This window comes from Macaca nemestrina, chromosome 17, assembly GCF_043159975.1.
Source record: "Macaca nemestrina isolate mMacNem1 chromosome 17, mMacNem.hap1, whole genome shotgun sequence".
Lineage (NCBI taxonomy): Eukaryota > Metazoa > Chordata > Mammalia > Primates > Cercopithecidae > Macaca > Macaca nemestrina.
In genome coordinates this window covers 34,952,286-34,969,981 of record NC_092141.1, presented here as the reverse complement: position 1 = coordinate 34,969,981, position 17,696 = coordinate 34,952,286, and the positions used below count along the sequence as shown (strand labels likewise).

Sequence of the window (17,696 nt, the reverse complement as noted above, 5' to 3'; positions counted from 1 at the left end):
TCCCAAAGTGTTGGGATTACAGGCGTGAGCCACCGCGCCCGGCCTTTTTTTTTTTTTTTTGAGATGGAGTCTTGCTCTGTCGCCCAGGCTGGAATGCAGTGGCCGGATCTCAGCTCACTGCAAGCTCCACCTCCCGGGTTCAGACCATTCTCCTGCCTCAGCCTCCCGAGTAGCTGGGACTACAGGCGCCCGCCACCTCGCCCGGCTAATTTTTTTGTATTTCTTAGTAGAGACGGGGTTTCACCTTGTTAGCCAGGATGGTCTCGATCTCCTGACCTCGGGATCCGCCCGTCTCGGCCTCCCAAAATGCTGGGATTACAGGCGTGAGCCACCGCGCCCGGCCTTTTTTTTTTTTTTTTTGAGCATCTGTCGCCCAGGCTGGAGTGCAGTGGCGCGATCTCGGCTCACTTCAAGCTCCGCCTCCCGGGTTCACGCCATTCTCCTACCTCGGCCTCCCGAGTAGCTGGGACTACAGGCGCATGTCACCATGGGGGTTGTAGTTTTTTGAAGACACGCGTTTATTTGCTCAGGCAAGCGGACGGCGTAGCCGGCTGTCGCTCGGGTCTGGTCCTGGGAGCTTCCCATCTTGAGCAACTGCCAGTCTCAGGGAAGAGGATTGCCATGCCAGGAGGCAGGAACGCTGCCAAGAGTAAAGAACACATTTAGATTGACTCGGGAGTTAGATACAGCTAAGTTCTAGAGTGCTGGAGCAGGATTTGCTCGGTCGAACTGAGGTCCAGAGAGGAATGTGGTTTATCAGTAACAGTGATTTGGTGGCAGAAAAAATCGAGTCAGGGCCGGGCGCGGTGACTGACGCCTGTAATCCCAGCACTTTGCGAGGCCAAGGTGGGCGAATTGCTTCGAGCCCAGGTGGTCGAGACCAGCCTGGACAACACGGCGAAACCCCGTCTCTACAAAAGAATACAAAAATTAGCCGGGCGTGGTGGTGCGTGCCTGTAGTCCCAGTTCCTTGGGAGGCTAAGGTGGGAGGATCGCTTCATCCCTGGAGGTCGAGGCTGCAGTGAGCCATTCCAGCCTGGGTGGCAGAGTGAGACCCTGTCTCAAAAAAAAAAAAAAAAAAAAAAAAAAACCCGAGTCACGAGGAGGAAAAGTGTCAGAGGAAGTACAAGGCGGCTACATCTGCCCCTCTTTACCTGCGACACTGATACTGTCAGTTGCACTGCGTTTCCTGATAATGCACTTGAAGTTCTATGAAAATTCCACACATTTCTACAAGATTCGCTAGTTCTTCCTGTTAGTAACTTCACTCACAATCCCCTGCCCAAAACTAGTCTTCCCTTCCGTGTCCTGGTCATCTTTACATCCTCAAATTCAGCTCCAGACACAGAGAAAGGTTTCATAACACTCAGGTTTGCATCTCCTAAGGTGTGTGCCTAACCCATCCCCACTTGATCCTTTCTGTCTTCCCTCTCCCCTCATAAAACTAGAGATGTCCCCTTTGACGGTGAAATTGATTGTGCACTGCCCCCTCTTCTATCCTGCAGGACTTTGCAAAAAGAAGTTGTCTCTGGGGGATAGATTCCAATGGGGCCAGAACAATGAACACCCATATCAGAGGGGAGTCCCCGCCTCCCAGAGCGGAGACCACCCCAAAGAGCGGAGTTTCCGGGTCCACTTAGCCCTTCTTTAACCTCCCTAGAGGGAGGCAGCTTGATCTTCAGCCCTCCCATCTCACAATCTACACAGCAGTCTTGAAGGAAAAGACGCCAAACTTCAGACGTCTCTCTCCTCGGTGGGCACCTCACTGTAACCCTGGCACCCCCTTAGCACGCTTCCCCTCCACCACCACCACCCCCGACCTCCCAGGGCAGAAGGGCGAGCGGGGGCAGACTCTGTGAGTCACCTCCCAGGCCTGGAGTTGAGGAGGGAAGCGCCGCCTCTCCTTGGGCCCCTTCTCTCCCCCTTTCCCCTCCCTGCTGGTTTCTGGCATCACCAGATGCTGCGCAGCAGTCTCCGATTCCCTATCACCAATTCGGCTGGGTAAGGGTCCCCCTGAAGGCGGAGCCGGGCATAGAGGTGCAGGGGAGAGCAGCCTGGGGAGTCCCTATCTGGATAGGCTCCAGCCTGGTTGGGGGCGGTCCTGGTGCCCGGTGAAGCGTCAGACGAGGGAGCCTGAGCAGGGCAGCGCAGAGGCGTGGAGAGGAGGGGGAGGCGAGGGCGGGCAGCGAGGCCTGGCGCGGCCAGGAGAGGGGCGGGGGGCGGCCCTTCGCTAGGAATTTCCGGGGATCGTGTTACAGCGTTCGCGGAGTCCCAGCGGAGTGACACTTGAGGCCCTGCAGCCGGACTGGGCCCCTCGCCCCCTCCTCCAGCGGCCTGCTGGCCTTGGCAGCGCCGCCCTTGCCCACACTGACCCCGTGTGGCGGGGCCACTCCGCGCCCCGGGGCCACTCTGTAATGGTAGGGCAGCCTCAGCCCCGAGATGACGTCGGGTCTCAGCGGTCCCGGGTTATTGTAGGAGCTATCAGGCCCCGCGTAATCGTAGGGTCTGCGCGGGCCCGGCCCACACCAGACGGGACTCCCCGCCCCCAATTGGCGGCGGAGGAGTCTCCTCGCCCCAGAGTCATCTTCGGAACGCCCAGGGCCCGGGTGATTGTGGGCTCGCCCCGGCCCCGGGTGATTGTTTCATCTCCGTGGCCCGCGGTGGTCGTAGCGTCTCCGAGACCTCGGGCTCCCGTAGGGTCCCCGTGGCCCCGAGTTGTAGTCGGGACACCCCGGCCGCGGGTGATCGTCGGCTCTCCACGCGCCCGGGTCGCTGGCGCGGATCCGGCCTCGGCGCCTTCTCAGGGCGCCCTGGAAGGCCTCAGGCAGGATGAACATTCTGGCGCCCGTGCGGAGGGATCGCGTCCTGGCAGAGCTGCCCCAGGTAGGCGCCGGGGCCACGTCGGGCTTCTGTCTACAGCCCGGGGTGTGGGCGGGGCGGAGGCGGCACCAGACCAGTTAGAGGACTGGGCCTAGCCCTGCCACCCAGCTAGGCCTGCTGCTTCTGGGTGGTCCCTGCACTCCACCCCTACCCGGGCCGCTTGGCTACGGGACAAGGGCCAGGAGTGGGAAGCTCCATTCTCTTTCATCCTTCCCACTAAGTGCCTGAGGAAGGAGGCCGCTTTGCACGTGCACAAAGACTTCCACCCCCGCGTCACCTGCGCCTGCCAGGAACACCGGACAGGCACCGTGGGGTGAGTTAGGGACACCCACAGCAAAGAGAGGAGGTCCCAGGAAACTCTAGTCATAACGAGGGTAAACAACCACCCCCACCCCCTTGGGGCTTCATTTCAGCTCCTACCAGCTTTATGGTTATTTCCCCTTTAAGCTCCTGTGTCCTCTCCTTTCTTCCCAATAAGGTTGTTGTGAGTTCTATGAGATGGCGTTGGTTAGAAGGGTGGCAGCTGGATTCCTGAGTAGAGACTAAGGTGTCTGAGATGGGAAGGTGGTCACCTGCTCAGATCCTCACATAGCATCCATGGAGCCCCAGGGCAGGGGTCTGGCTGTGCTTACAGGGATGAGTCTTATTGTGGGTTTTTTTTGTTTTTTTTTGTTTTTTTTTTGAGACGGAGTCTCACTCTGTCGCCCAGGCTGGAGTGCAGTGGCCAGATCGCAGCTCACTGCAAGCTCCGCCTCCCGGGTTCACGCCATTCTCCTGCCTCAGCCTCCCGAGTAGCTGGGACTACAGGCGCCCGCCACCTCACCCGGCTAGTTTTTTGTATTTTTTAGTAGAGACGGGGTTTCACCGTGTTAGCCAGGATGGTCTCGATCTCCTGACCTCGTGATCCGCCCGTCTCGGCCTCCCAAAGTGCTGGGATTACAGGCTTGAGCCACCGCACCTGGCCTTTATTGTGGGTTTTAAAGGTAATACTGATAACAGTTGGCACCATTAATTAAGCATTGGCTGTGTGCCAGGCAGTGTTGGGTACTATCATTATCTTTATTGAAACGTCTATCACTTAAGATATATTCTGATTTCAGAGACATTAAAATGGGGGGGAGGGTGTCTTAGAATATAGGACATTTATCTCATTTTAACCTTCACAACGACCCAATAAAATATATACTAACTTCACCTAAATGTTTAAACTGAGGCTTAGAGAGGCTAAATAATGTGTCCAAAGTCACACAGCTAATCAGTGTGAGAGCTGGGATTCAAATTCACGTTTCTCTGCTGCAGGAGCACAAAGCACTCCTCTCCAGCACATCTGTTCAGGCAGCTGCCTGGGATGCCTGGTGTCTATAATACCCTCAGCCTGGGTGCAGCTACCTTTCTGGACCTAGTCAGGAGCATTGGGACTCCCTAGGGTGAAAGAGCTCGTGCCCACTCCCCTTGCCCACTCTTGTGTCCAGCAGATTTAAGATCTCCAAGATCATTGTGGTGGGGGACCTGTCGGTGGGGAAGACTTGCCTCATTAATAGGTAAGGGGGTGCTGGAGCTGAACTGGGCAGGGTGGGGCGAAACCTAGACAGGTGGGCTGGCTCCAGATTGGAGCATCTGGTACCCTCTCAGGTTCTGCAAAGACACCTTTGATAAGAATTATAAGGCCACCATTGGAGTGGACTTCGAGATGGAACGATTTGAGGTGCTGGGTATCCCCTTCAGTTTGCAGCTGTGAGTGCTTCCACACCCCTTCCAGCTATCCCTTCCCCCCAGCACCCACACCCCCCAACATACATACCTGTGCTTCACTCCTCCTTCCTCCCAGTTGGGATACCGCTGGACAGGAGAGGTTCAAATGCATTGCGTCAACCTACTATCGAGGAGCTCAAGGTAAGGGGCTGGGTGAAGTGGGGTAGGTGGGTCTCAGAGTGCACATGGCTTCTCATCTGGAGCTGGAAGAATTGGGGAAATGAGCAGTAGTATCTTCCCTGTCAACCTGGGGCTGTTTCTACCACTCTTCCAGCCATCATCATTGTCTTCAACCTGAATGATGTGGCATCACTGGAACATACCAAGTATGTGAGCATCCTGCAATATAATGGGAGGCTCCGGGAAGAGAGGGTTCAGAACAGAAGGGTGGTCAGGAAGAAGAAGAATGCATGTTGCACCAGAGAGGGGGTAATTGGGCATATGAATGTCGGCAGGAGGGGCCCTGCAGGCTTACTCATCCCTCACTTTCCATCACCCGTGGCAGGCAGTGGCTGGCTGATGCCCTGAAGGAGAATGACCCTTCCAGTGTGCTGCTTTTCCTCGTAGGTTCCAAGAAGGATCTGAGTGTGAGTGTGCCAGTGGGGGGACTTCCCAGCTTGGTGAGGGAATGCCCCCCTCTGATTGTGGCCTTCCCTCAGACCCCTGCTCAGTATGCGCTGATGGAGAAAGACGCCCTCCAGGTGGCCCAGGAGATGAAGGCTGAGTACTGGGCAGTCTCATCTCTCACTGGTGAGTTGGAGGCTTCAGGGCTCTGCTGTGACACTCTTGCCTGGCTCTCCTCTCACTGCTATACCTCCAGCTGTGCCCTGTGTCCCCAGATCTGGCACTGCCCCTGAGCACCTATCTGCTCCCTGTGTCAGGTGAGAATGTCCGAGAATTCTTCTTCCGCGTGGCAGCACTGACTTTTGAGGCCAATGTGCTGGCTGAGCTGGAGAAATCGGGGGCCCGACGCATTGGGGATGTTGTCCGTGAGTGCCTGCCTGGTTGAGGGTGGCAGAGGGCACAGTGAGCCTCCAATCCCTGCTTCACATATTTCCCACCTTTCTTTAGGCATCAACAGTGATGACAGCAACCTCTACCTAACTGCCAGCAAGAAGAAGCCCACATGTTGCCCATGAGGGGTGAGGAGACTGTTCAGGGACTGCCAGCCCTGGGGCACTGTGCCACCCTCATTCCTCCAGAGCTTGACCCCTGAACATTTGCACTGACTGTATCCGGACCAAAGAGCTGCCTCTTGGTGGCAGTATTCCCACAGAGGGGTAGCTGGGACCATGCTAGTCACTTCCTGCTCCAGGCACTGTGCCAAAGACTGGAGGCCCCCTACTCTTCAGGGGACTGTCCAGGGTGCCCAGCGGTAGTGGGGAAGAGTGTCTCTGTTCTTTTGCTCAGCCTGCTGGGCCCTTTGTGTGTGAGGATGCTTGATTCCAGCCTCTCACTGTGCCTTATGCATTAAAATGTCTTTGTTATGAGCACTTTGGGGCTGGAGTTCTTTGCTGGGGATGATGGATGTGGAATGGGCATGACTGTGGGGCCATCTTGCCACTAGAGCCCCCTGGGGATGCTGTGCTGGCCATCCCTGACCCCTGGGCAGGTTCAGGTAGGCTGCACTGGGCCCTCACTGGGTGAAGTCTCAATGGCTGGTTTTGAGAGCCCTTTTCCCCTGATCCTTTCCCCACACGTGTCCTACTTGGTGCTTATACCCAAATTTTCACTACCGGAGAATCTTTTTCTTTTTTTCACTCTTTTCTTGCCTTCCCTTTAAGAAATACTTTTCCGGCTGGGCGCGGTGGCTCAAGCCTGTAATCCCAGCACTTTGGGAGGCCGAGATGGGCCGATCACGAGGTCAGGAAATCGAGACCATCCTGGCTAACACGGTGAAACCCCGTCTCTACCTAAAAGTACCAAAAAAAAACTAGCCGGGCGAGGTGGCGGGCACCTGTAGTCCCAGCTACTCGGGAGGCTGAGGCAGGAGAATGGCGTAAACCCGGGAGGCGGAGCTTGCAGTGAGCTGAGATCTGGCCACTGCACTCCAGCCTGGGCAACAGAGTGAGACTCCGTCTCAAAAAAAAAAAAAAAAAACAGAAATACTTTTCCAGGCTGGGTGCGGTGGCTCATGCCGCTAATCTCAGCATTTTGGGAGGCCAAGGCAGGCGGATCACTTGAATTCAGGAGTTTGAGACCAGCCTGGCCAACATGGTGAAACCCCATCTCCATCAAAATACGAAAATTAGCTGGGCGTGGTGGTGCGTGCCTGTAATTCCAGCTACTTGGTAGGATGAGGCAGGAGAATCGCTTGAACTCAGGAGTTATAACCATTAACTTTTATTTTTTGTTGTTTTTTTTTTTTTTTTTTTTTTTTTTTTTTTTTTTTTTGAGACGGAGTCTGGCTCTGTCACCCAGGCTGGAGTGCAGTGGCGTGATCTCGGCTCACTGCAAGCTCCGCCTCCCGGGTTTACGCCATTCTCCTGCCTCAGCCTCCCGAGTAGCTGGGACTACAGGCGCCCGCCACCTCGCCCGGCTAGTTTTTTTTTTTGTATTTTTTAGTAGAGACGGGGTTTCACCGTGTTAGCCAGGATGGTCTTGATCTCCTGACCTCGTGATCCGCCCGTCTCGGCCTCCCAAAGTGCTGGGATTACAGGCTTGAGCCACCGCGCCCGGCCTATTTTTTGTTGTTTTATTTTGTTTTTTTGTTTGGTTTTTTGGTTGTTTATTCCATTAACTTTTGTATGGGGAAAGGTGACCGAGACCCTGGCTCCCTGTTGAAATCTGACCCAGAGTTCCAGAGGAGCTGGAAGCACCTCAGACATCTGGGTCAACAAAGGAGGACTTATGGCCTCCTGTCATCCTAGGAGGCTAAGGGGGTCCAAATTAGAAGGCAGATTCTGGCTCCTAGTTGCCAAGTGCTCTGTCTGTTCCATTCCCGGTTCCATTTTCACCAGGATGGTTGGTTTTTCTGCACTCTTCCCTTCTCCTGGCTTCCCCTCCCTCACAGTTCCTAGACTCTCTAGAGCTACCACAGGAAGGAGGGTCTGGGCAGCAGCCCTACCCGCTCTGGACTTGGGTCTGGAGGAAAGTGAAAGTGGGGATCAGGCGGAGCAATAGCAGCAGCAGCAGAGCCCCTGGATGATGGTGGAAAAAACAAGGAGTGGACCCCATCCTTTCCCCTCCTCTCCATCCTGGCTTTGGAAGCTGGTGCCAAGAGAAGTGGAGGGGTGTGGTGCATGGAATGTCAGCGATGTGGCCAAAACTTCTTTTCACACTCTCCTGTCATTATTTTTTCCATTTCTGTTCCCTCACAGCACTGGGCTCCTCACCTTTGCCTTGCCTGTTAACAGATGTGTGTGAAGCCAGCACCATAGTCCAGGTGTGGTGTTTGTGCTGCACCGGGTATGGGAGTTCTGTGTTCCATGTGCATGTTGTATGTGTGTGGTGAGTAGATTTTCTGTGTTCTGTGATATATACATGCGCAGAGTGTTGTACCTGAGGGCGTGAGGGGTGTCACTGTGATGAGGTTCCAATGAATGCAGCCTGCCCTGTTCTCCAGACGGGATAAGCTTACGACTCTCTATCCGGAAGTATTGTCTCTAGAATAGGGTGTCCCATGGGGGCCAGGGGCGGGGAACGCTGCGGGGTGGCACAGGGTCTGGGAGCCGACATCAGGTCCTCAGCCGGGAGTTAGGCCTTGGGAGAGGTCTGTGGGTGGAGAGACGGGAAGCCTGGGCTCCACTAGAGCGGGAGAGACCTCGAAGCCTGGACGGTGGAGTGGAGATGGCGACGCCAGGACCTCCCTGGGCTCAGGTAATCCTCCCACCTTAGCCTCCCAAGTAGCTGGGACTACAAGTGTGCGCCACTAAGCTAACTAATTTTTGTATTTTTTGTAGAGATGGGGTTCGCTCGCTTGCCGGCGGGCAGAGGCGGGGCTGCGGCTGGGTTCCCAAGGGTCGGCGGGGCCGGGAGCGGGGCGGGGAGCGGGGCGGGAGTGTGCGGTTTAGAGAATGACCGGGGCGGGGCTAAGAATGGGGCTGGGGGCAAAGTTCGTTGTAACACTAAGAATTGGGGCTACGATCTGGAGGCAGGGTTAAAATCTGGGGCTTGGACTGCAAGCTGGAACCAGAGATGGGTGGTGAAAGCTGGGCCTGTAAGGTTAAGGTCTGAGATAAAGGGGAAATCCTAGGGTTACAGGGGGAACAAAGAGGGGCCTGCGAGGCGCCAGGAGGCCCCGGATGAAGAACGCGGCTGACGCTGAGACCCGGGCTGGGAAGACTACGCAGCCTGGAGCGGAGTGGGGGAGGCGGGCGGGGGCTGCGCCAGCATGAGGCGGGGTTAGGGTCTAGGCGGGGGCGAAGCCGAGACTGGAGTTCACGGCTGGGCCGAGGGCTCGGCCGGGCTGAGGCTCAGGGTTGGACTTCAAGGAAGAGTCCTGTAGAGACGAAGACCTGGGCGGAGAGCGATGTGGGTCAGGACGACACTCACAATTGAAAGATGGACTAAGGAAAAGACCGAGCCCAAGGTCCGCTCGTGGGATGAGAGCCGGTGCTGCGGTAAGAGGGGCGGGGCAGGGGCTGGGCAGAGGGCGTGGCCGGGCTCGCAGACCCCGAGCGGCGCACGCGGGAGGCTGGCAAACCAACGAGGGAGGCGGGGCCCAGCGCTGGGCCGGGGCGGAGCTAGGGCCGGGGGCGGGCTCGCGTCGAGTCACGGGCCAATGATTGAGGACTGGGGGCTTGAGGCCCTGCTGGGTCGCCCGCGGGTTGGGCGGGAAGTCTGGCTCCAGCCAGAGCTGTAACTCTTGGCTATTGGACTGGGTGGCACCGGGCGCAGGCCGCTGCCCTTGAAGCGCCGGCCTTGGCTGGAGCCCATGGACCAGCGCCCACCCGGACGCCTGGGCGGGAGCGGGCGGTTCCATCGACCCTGAGGGTGGACCAGGGAGACTGAGGGTTCCACGCGTGGCATCACAATTACCTCGCGGGGGCGAGGCCAGAGAGGCATTTCCAAGGAGACGCGGGCGCACTGGCCCTCCCTTGCTTCCTCCTCTTCCCTCCTTCCTTTCCTAGTTTCTTCCCTTCCTTCTCCTTCCCTCCCTTCCCGCCCTACTCCTTTCGGCTGCTCTGGTGCCCACCCCCAGTGCCTCGAGGGCGAGGAGAGCTCCTCGGCCCCGCAGGACAGGGAGGATTCTGTACAGATGAGCATAACCTGTGAGTCTTGAGTTAGGCCTTTGTGCGCTGATAACGCTTCACGGGGAAAGACGCCATAAGCCTCCCACTTTCTTTCACCCTATCACCCTCATTCATTGTGTGTGTTGTCAGTCACTCCTGCTGCAGGACCTCTGAACTGCTGCTGGTCAGAGCTCTCCTGTCCTCTGGAACTAAAGAGCAGGTTGCTTTTCTCAGCTCTGAAGAGAGTTACTAAATTCGTCTCCCCCTTTGTCCCTCCTCCCCTCGTCTCCTTCACAAACAGAGCTGATGGGTGTCTGAGCTCTGGGGGATCTAGTCAGTGGAGAGTAAACAGGCTCTGACCCTGCATGTGTGCTTTTTTTTTTTTTTTTTGAGACGGAGTCTCGCTCTGTTGCCCAGGCTGGAGTGCAGTGGCGCAATCTCGGCTCACTGCAAATTCCGCCTCCCGGGTTCAAGCAATTCTCCTGCCTCAGCCTCCTGAGTAGCTGGGATTACAGGCGCGTGCCACCACACCCAGCTATTTTTATTTTTTATTTTTTGTATTTTTAGTAGAGACGGGGTTTCACCACGTTGGTCAGGCTGGTCTTGAACTCCTGACTTTGTGATCCGCCAACCTCGGCCTCCCAAAGTGCTGCGATTACAGGTGTGAGCCACCGCGCCCGGCCATGTGTGCCTCTTTCATGGTGGCTCATGAAACAGCAAGGCAGAGGAGTTTTGGTTCCTCACCCTGGCTGAGGCCCCAGCAGCAAGACTTTAGGGTCCAGGGTGGTTAAGGGAGGCTGTGGAGTCCGGATTGAGTAAAACCAGAGGGTGAGGAATTGGCTGTGTTGGAGCTAAAAAGCAGGTGTAGTAGGAAGTGACTGCGCCTCAAAAAAACACCTGTCCGGCCGGGCGGGGTGGCTCAAGTCTGTAATCCCAGCACTTTGGGAGGCCGAGACAGGCGGATCACGAGGTCAGGAGATCAAGACCATCCTGGCTAACATGGTGAAACCCCGTCTCTATTAAAAAATACAAAAAACTAGCTGGGCGAGGTGGCGGGCGCCTGTAGTCTCAGCTATTCGGGAGGCTGAGGCAGGAGAATGGCATAAACCCGGGAGGCGGAGCTTGCAGTGAGCTGAGATCCGGCCACTGCACTCCAGCCTGGGTGACAGAGCGAGACTCCGTCTCAAAAAAAATAAAATAAAATAAAAAAACACCTGTCCTTCCCACTGTCTCACTCTGCCGCCCAGGCTGGAGTGCAGTAGCATGATATCGGCTCACTGCAACCTACACCTCTGGGGTTCAAGAAATTCTCCTGCCTCGGCCTCCAGAGCAGCTGGGACTACAGGTGTGCGCCACCACGCCTGGCTGATGTTTGGATTTTTAGTAGAGATGGGATTTCACTATGTTGGCCGTGCTGGTCTCAAACTCCCGACCTCAAGTGATCCGCCCACCTCAGCCTCCCAAGGTTCTGGGATTACAGGCATGAACCACTGCACCCAGCCTGGTAGGACAGGTTTTGCATATGGAGCTGAATGTGATTTATTATTTTATTTTTATTTTTTTTTAGACAGAGTCTCGCTCTGTAGCCCAGGCTGGAGTGCAGTGCCCTATCTTGGCTCACTGCAAGCTCCGCCTCCTGGGTTCACACTATTCTCCTGCCTCAGCCTTGTGAGTAGCTGGTATTACAGGTGCCCGCCACCACACTCAGCTAATTTTTTGTATTTTTAGTAGAGACGAGGTTTCACTGTGTTAGCCAGGATGGTCTTGATCTCCTGACCTCATGATCCACCTGCCTCAGCCTCCCGAAATTCTGGGATTATAGGTGTGAGCCACCACGCCCAGCTATTTTGTAAGACAGAGTCTCTGTCTCCCAGGCTCTGGAGTGCTGTGGTGCTCTCAGCTCACTGCAACCTCTGCCTTGCCAGCTCACTCAAGCAGAATGTGGTTTTAAGGCTTGGCTGTGGAGCTTCACATACAGAATGGCCTTTGTTTACAGGGGTGTGTCCCCAGCCAACAGTAAGTAGATAGGGCTGAAAGAGCATAGGCTATGGAACCAGGAAGACCTGGGTTTGAATCCTACCTCTGCCATCTATTAACATGTATCTTTGGACAACTTACTTATCCTCTCTAAGTCTCTGTTCTCATCCATAGAATGGGGCTGTGGTGGGGATTTAGAATCAAAGGTATATATTTTAGTTGAGACAGGGTCTTACTCTATTGCCCAGGCCACAATGCAATGGTGTGATCACGGCTCACTGCGGCCTTGACCTCCCTGGACTCAGGTGATCCTCCCACCTCAGCCTCCTGAGTAGCTGGGACTACAGGTGTGCACCACTAAGCCAGCTAAATTTTTGTATTTTTTGTAGAGATGGGGTTTTGCCACGTTGCCCAGGCTGGTCTCGAACTCCTGGGCTTGTGATCTTTCCGCCTCAGACTCCCAAAATGATGGGATTACAGATTTATGTCATTTCATTGGTGGATGTTGAAAACATGGAAGTTGATGAAATTATCCAGGAGTCTTCTGAGGAGGTGACCAAGTCTGGTAATCACCAATTTAAGGTGTACAGCAAAACAAGAGGAGATAGCAAAGGAGACAGGGAAGAACTAAAGAGCTGGTTAGAGAAGGAAGAGAAAGATGAGGTCTGCCATGGAAGTCCAAGGAACAGTTTGCAGAAGAAGGAGATTCATTGGTCAACAGGGTCAAGTGAGGCTGGGCGCGGTGGCTCACGCCTGTAATCCTAACACTTTGGGAGGCCAAGGAGGGCGGACCATGAGGTCAGGAGTTCGAGACCAGCCTGTCCAACATGGTGAAACATCGTCTCTACTAAAAATACAAAAATTAGCCAGGTGTGGTGGCGCGCACCTGTAATCCCAGCTACTCAGGAGGCTGAGGCAGGAGAATTGCTTGAACCTGGGAGGCAGAGGGTGCAGTGAGCCGAGATCGCACCACTGCACTCCAGCCTGGGCGACAGAGCGAGACTCCATCTCAAAACAAAACAAACAAAAACAAGAAACAACACAAAACAAAAAACAGGGTCAAGTGAGATAAGCAGCCCACTGGGTTTGGCTACTGGGAAACTGCTGGTGGCCTTTGCCAAAGCTATTCAGATTGGGGGGCAGATGGCTACCATGTTGCAGGTGGCTGGAAGAGAAGAAAGAGGTGGAGACACTGAGCTCACTGAAGGTAGGGACTTGGCCTCTTTTCTAGTGCTGAGTGAAGCCACCCAACATATGTCCTCTAAATGAATGAGTGAATCAATTTGGATTGAAAGGGGTATATGCAATGATAGGAGAAACAGGATTGACAGAGTGTTTTGTTTTATGATGTTTATAGCCTGTAAGGGGGGAAAAAAGAAGCCAGTAAAGAAGGTGTCAATTCTGGCTGGGACCTAAAATATAGATGCTTTGGGCATGAGAAAGAGGGACACCCCTTTCCCAGGCAAGCAAAGTTGATGAGGATTGGAGTGTCCACAGATAATGGCAGTGAAATTATCTGCTGAGAGAACCAGTGGTTGCAGGAGTTTCCAGGAAGTGCTTAAAGTCATTCATTCACTCTTTTGTTCATTTAACAAATTTTGAGTATTTGCTGTGCTGCGGAAAACAGGAGGAGGAGCTCATCAGAGACTTGTAGGAAGATGACCAAGTGCCACTGAAGGCTTGCTGAAGATGCCAAGCAATCAGTTTCCCTTCCTTAAGCAGACCTGAAGTCCAGTGCCTCAAGGGACAAAGCTAGCTGTGGGAAGGAAAGGCAAAGGGGCAGACTCTGTCTTGTGGCTGCTGATGGGGAGCTGCCACCCCAGTTGGAGGTCTGCTCAGGGTCATCCTCTGTCCAGGCTCCACACACCCTGGGACAGTTTCTGGAGCTGTCCCTCCTTGCCTAGACCCTGGCTGGCTCCTATTCATCACTCTAACTCTAGTGATGCCCCTTCCAAGAAGTCTTCCATAGTCCCCTGTCCTCCTTTCCAGTCCTGGTAGGTGGCCCTTGTCCTGTGCTACCATTTCCCTGTCAGCATCTGTATCACACTATTGTCATGAACCTCTTGTGTCCCTCTCTCCTCCCCCTCACCCCTCCGACCCCGCAACCCCTCAAGAGCAGGGACTGTTGTTTTATCTCTGCATCTCCAGGATGCAGTGGGGCCTGACATGTGGAACTTCTTGGGGTATGTTTGGTGAATAAATGGCACAGGGAGGGGGCTGCTGCCGCCACTGCCACTCTGTGCTCTCTCAGATGTAAACAGGTTACCCAGCTGGGAAAGAGGACATCTGCTGGCTGGTGTGGCGTCCAGCACTGATGTGTCTACCTTCTCTGAAGGTGGGTCCAGGAGACCTTTGACCCAGGGGGGTCCCCATCACCCCTCACCTGGGAAAGCTGATACCTGGTGGAACATTGGTCCTGAGGCAGGGAGGGAGGGAAGTGTTTGGTCCTGAAGCTGCCCCATCCTCAACCCATCCCCTACAGATGCCAGAGGGGACCCCTTTCTCAAGGCCACAATCACCCCATTCATTTGTATAGAACTTTATGGCACATAAGTATCTTTGACATATGTGAATTGAGTACGCCCAACAACCCTGCAAAATAGGTATGACCACCATCCCATTTTGTGGATAAGGAAACTAAAGGCTCAGAGAAGTAAAGGAATTTGCCCTAGGCCACCCAGCTAGTAAGTGACAGACCCACGACTTGGGCTCAGGCCTGACTACAAGTTCAGGGCAATTTGCCACTATGCTGCCCTTTGGCCCAGCTCAGCAGTGCTGAGGAAGGCCGAGGTGGTGGTGAAGTTTCAGGGTCCTGCCACACACCCATGCCTTCCTCATCTTCCTGGGGGATAAAGGGTACAAGAGGGGAGGAGAAAGACACAGATCACCCATGGGTCAGCGGTGTAGTGAGGACCCAGGACTTCACAGCCTTGTGTGGGAAAGGGAAGGAGGGAGAAATGTGGGTAAGCCTCAGGCCAAGCTGCTGCACTGTGAGGCCACTTGGACTCACACCACAGCCTGGGCTCATTGCTGGCTGGTGACCAGTATGAGGTCTCACCCTAGTTCTTCTCCTCGTGGGCACTGGCAAAGGCACAGTCCTCATGGCCTGTTTGAGGGTAAGCCAGCCACAGTACCCCAGGCCAGTGCCGGCTCCCTCCCTCCCCTAGGGGTGTGGGGGAATCCGAGGTAAGGTCCCTTGTCCTCTGCCTGGTGAGTGAGATTCTGGGCTGTGAGAGGCGCAGAGTTGCCTCATGGGCTTACTTTTGAGAGGGGACAGCCAGTGGTAGATCAGGGCCTTAGGCAGGGTCAGAGGTGAGGCAGTGGTGGTAGACTGGGGAAATTCTCCTGTCTTCAGGACTGGCATTGAGCTGAGCAACAGAGGTGGGGGCCTTTCTCCAGGGCTTTCCCCTAACCCCAAATTCTTACCCCAGCAGCTTCTTCCTGTGCCCTGGGAAAGGGGATGTGGTCTCTGTGCTGCCTAAAAGGGTGCCTAGGCTGGGGGTGGGTCGTTCAAAAGCCTGGCACTCTAGGCAGTGGGGAGAGTGTGGGAAGGTGCTGCGTGAAGAACAGGGAAAGGATCAAGAAGCGGGCATGGGAAGGGAGGGGAGTGAGAAACGTGTCAGGTGGGAGGAGAAAAGGGGCTTGAAGAAGGGAGGAGGGGGAAGTGGGGAGGGAAGGACGAGACAGAAGCTAAGGAGCATGATGCGGGCCTTAGCTCCTGGCCAGGCTGTGAGAGATCAGAGCGGGCCAGGGCAGGTGTAGGAACTGAGGATGCTGCGGCTCTGCTGCTCCTGGGGCTTCGGGGTGCCATGGCAGGAGGGCCTTCTCCTACCAGGTACCTTGTGGAGCAGGGCTACCACTCATTGTGGGTAGCCGGGTGAAGGGCAGGCAGGAGCCAGTGGAAGCCTCCCACTGGAGGGAGAGGACAGAAGTAACGGAATCACAGGACTGCAGGGGGCTTGGTGAGGGTCTCCTGTGTATCAGACATGGAACCAGACATTTTACTGGGACTTGGGGTTACTCTGGGGCCAAGTTACTACTACTGAAGCAGAAACACTTCTTGGGGTGGGGACAGCTGGTGGTGGCAGGTGAATTTGGTGAGGTTTTAGCTTGAGCTGTGGGAAGACCCAGAGGTCTGCGGCTGCTGCTGATGACCCAGACCCCTGCCCCCTCAGGTGACTGCAAGGAGCCTGACAAGTGCTGCTGGAAACACAAGCAGTGCACTGGGCACATCATCTACCCCTTCGCCTCTGACTGTGTCTGCCACAGCCTGCACCTACGCTCTGTCAACCACTGCAACTGTAATTCTAGGTGAGGGCCCGCCCCCTTGGGGGACCCATGGCAGAGCAGGTCCCAACTTTCATTGTGGTGTCCCCTTCAACCTTTGGTTTGCCTCTTCAGCTTTGAATTGGTGCTGCCAGCCCAGTCCCAGCTCTGCACACTTTGTTCTGCTCTAAGAGAAATGGGGAGGTCTGTTGGCGGCCTGGGACAGGCCCAGCAGAAGCCCACTGTCCCTCAGGCTTCTGGCTCTGGGTCCCTGGGGGAGTGATGGGAGCCAGGCTAAGAGTCCCATGTGTGGCAGGCTGAAGGACTGCTCAGAGGACAGCAGCAGCTCCCGGGGTACGGGCCCAACCTGCTCCCATGTCATCGAGTCCCCTTGCTTTGAGCTCACACCGGAGGAGCAGCATGTGGAGCGATTCTGGTATGGCTGGTGAGTGAGCCCCGGTGGGCTGATGGGGAAGGGGCCTCTACAGGGAACTGCCCCCCCCGACTCTGTCAAACTTCCCTCGTCATCCCTCCTCCCAGGTGCAAAAGCTACAGACCTGTCTCTGTGGCGGTGATCCACCATCCCCTCCACCATGAGTGTGGGGCAGATGATCTAAATGAAGAAGAGGAAGAGGAGGAGCAGGAAAGCAAGCCCCCCATCCCAACGCAGGTGGGGCCTGCCACCACCTCCCCTGACCTAGGCACCACCATGGCCACTGGTACCCCTGACTCCGCAGCGCCCATCACCATCTGGCGCTCTGAGAGCCCCACAGGGAAGGGTCAGGGCAGCAAGGTGATCAAGAAGGTAAAGAAGAAAAAGGAAAAAGAGAAAGACAAGGAGGAGGAGATGGATGAGAAGGCAAAGCTGAAAAAAAAAGCCAAGAAAGGCCAGTTGACTAAGAAGAAAAGCCCGGTTAAACTGGAGCCTTCCCCGCCAGACGCGAGCCGATCATTAAGCCCAAGACAGCTGGCCAGGATGTCCGAGTCCAGCCCAGAAAGCAGGGAAGAGCTGGAGAGCGAGGACAGTTACAATGGCCGGGGGCAGGAGGAACTGTCCAGCGAGGATATTCTGGAATCATCATCGCCCAGGAAGAGAGAGAACACAGTTCAGGCCAAAAAGACAGGGGCAAAGCCCTCACAAGCCAGGAAGGTAAACAAAAGAAAATCTCCCCCAGGATCAAACCCCAACCTCAGTTGAGGCCAGGGTGGTCAGGGTGCAGAATAAATGCCATCGAGCCTGTGGCTGGCCCTGTGCTGCTGTTCTCTCCCTCCAACCTGGCTGTTTCTTGCGGGGCAAGGGGTGGGCTCAGGGCTGCGGGGGTTTCTCAAAGGCAATCCAGCTTTCACAAAGGAAGTCCATGGGAAGGCAGGTGGGAGGGAAAGGAAGGGGCACAGCCCTATTTCCTCCTACCTGCTAGGACAAGGTGGAAGAGTACATCTGGGTGGGAAGGAGGACTTCCCCTTTCTCCTGGGAGAGACTCTCGGTCTGTGTGAAACCCACTTCTGGGAGAGGCAGTACTGTCTGCAGTGATACCCCCAATAAATGGAACTTTTTAACCCACTCTGTGCCACTGTGCCTGGCCTTTCCCTCCTCTAAGTGGCTCTGCAGAAGGTGCTCGTGGTACTACCAGAGACTGACCTTCCCAG

General features: G+C 55.4%; 2 protein-coding genes across 12 annotated transcripts; both read left to right on the top strand.

Annotated features, from left to right (window-relative positions):
* The first annotated feature begins 1,955 nt into the window (after window positions 1-1,955).
* On the top strand, window positions 1,956-8,377 carry LOC105476296 (RAB34, member RAS oncogene family). 5 transcript variants are annotated; one of them, XM_011732126.3, is made up of 11 exons: window positions 1,956-2,001; window positions 2,671-2,883; window positions 3,102-3,193; window positions 4,356-4,421; window positions 4,513-4,614; window positions 4,709-4,773; window positions 4,907-4,958; window positions 5,138-5,219; window positions 5,292-5,382; window positions 5,514-5,621; window positions 5,704-6,125. In XM_011732126.3, the coding sequence occupies exons 2-11, from the start codon at window positions 2,830-2,832 to the stop codon at window positions 5,769-5,771; spliced, it is 780 nt and encodes a 259-aa protein (XP_011730428.1). In that variant the 5' UTR covers window positions 1,956-2,001; window positions 2,671-2,829; the 3' UTR covers window positions 5,772-6,125. The 5 variants fall into 5 exon arrangements, with proteins under 5 accessions (XP_011730428.1, XP_011730447.1, XP_011730454.1 ...); XM_011732109.3 differs by lacking the exon at window positions 1,956-2,001 and adding an exon at window positions 7,953-8,377 and having other exon boundaries at window positions 2,188-2,883; window positions 4,353-4,421; window positions 5,704-5,774; XM_011732092.3 differs by lacking the exon at window positions 1,956-2,001 and having other exon boundaries at window positions 2,192-2,883; window positions 4,353-4,421.
* A 311-nt stretch (window positions 8,378-8,688) lies between these two features.
* On the top strand, window positions 8,689-17,610 carry LOC105476336 (protein interacting with cyclin A1). 7 transcript variants are annotated; one of them, XM_011732174.2, is made up of 5 exons: window positions 8,689-9,194; window positions 14,035-14,118; window positions 15,959-16,094; window positions 16,366-16,485; window positions 16,590-17,610. In XM_011732174.2, exons 1-5 carry the CDS (start codon window positions 9,104-9,106, stop codon window positions 17,245-17,247), a joined length of 1,089 nt encoding a protein of 362 aa, XP_011730476.1. In that variant the 5' UTR covers window positions 8,689-9,103; the 3' UTR covers window positions 17,248-17,610. The 7 variants fall into 7 exon arrangements, with proteins under 7 accessions (XP_011730476.1, XP_011730465.1, XP_011730503.1 ...); XM_011732163.3 differs by having other exon boundaries at window positions 8,691-9,194; window positions 16,366-16,494; XM_011732193.3 differs by lacking the exon at window positions 8,689-9,194 and adding an exon at window positions 9,412-9,845 and having other exon boundaries at window positions 16,366-16,494.
* Window positions 17,611-17,696: the final 86 nt, after the last annotated feature.

Excerpts from the sequence above, each read along its gene's own strand:
- LOC105476296 (XM_011732109.3), top strand. The coding sequence starts at position 2,830 with ATGAACATTCTGGCGCCCGTGCGGAGGGATCGCGTCCTGGCAGAGCTG. Across the intron at positions 3,194-4,352 it reads CACCGGACAGGCACCGTGGG|CAGATTTAAGATCTCCAAGA; the intron begins GTGAGTTAGGGA and ends TCTTGTGTCCAG. Across the intron at positions 4,959-5,137 it reads GCATCACTGGAACATACCAA|GCAGTGGCTGGCTGATGCCC; the intron begins GTATGTGAGCAT and ends CACCCGTGGCAG.
- LOC105476336 (XM_011732163.3), top strand. The coding sequence starts at position 9,104 with ATGTGGGTCAGGACGACACTCACAATTGAAAGATGGACTAAGGAAAAG. Across the intron at positions 9,195-14,034 it reads GGATGAGAGCCGGTGCTGCG|ATGTAAACAGGTTACCCAGC; the intron begins GTAAGAGGGGCG and ends GTGCTCTCTCAG. Across the intron at positions 16,095-16,365 it reads CACTGCAACTGTAATTCTAG|GCTGAAGGACTGCTCAGAGG; the intron begins GTGAGGGCCCGC and ends CATGTGTGGCAG.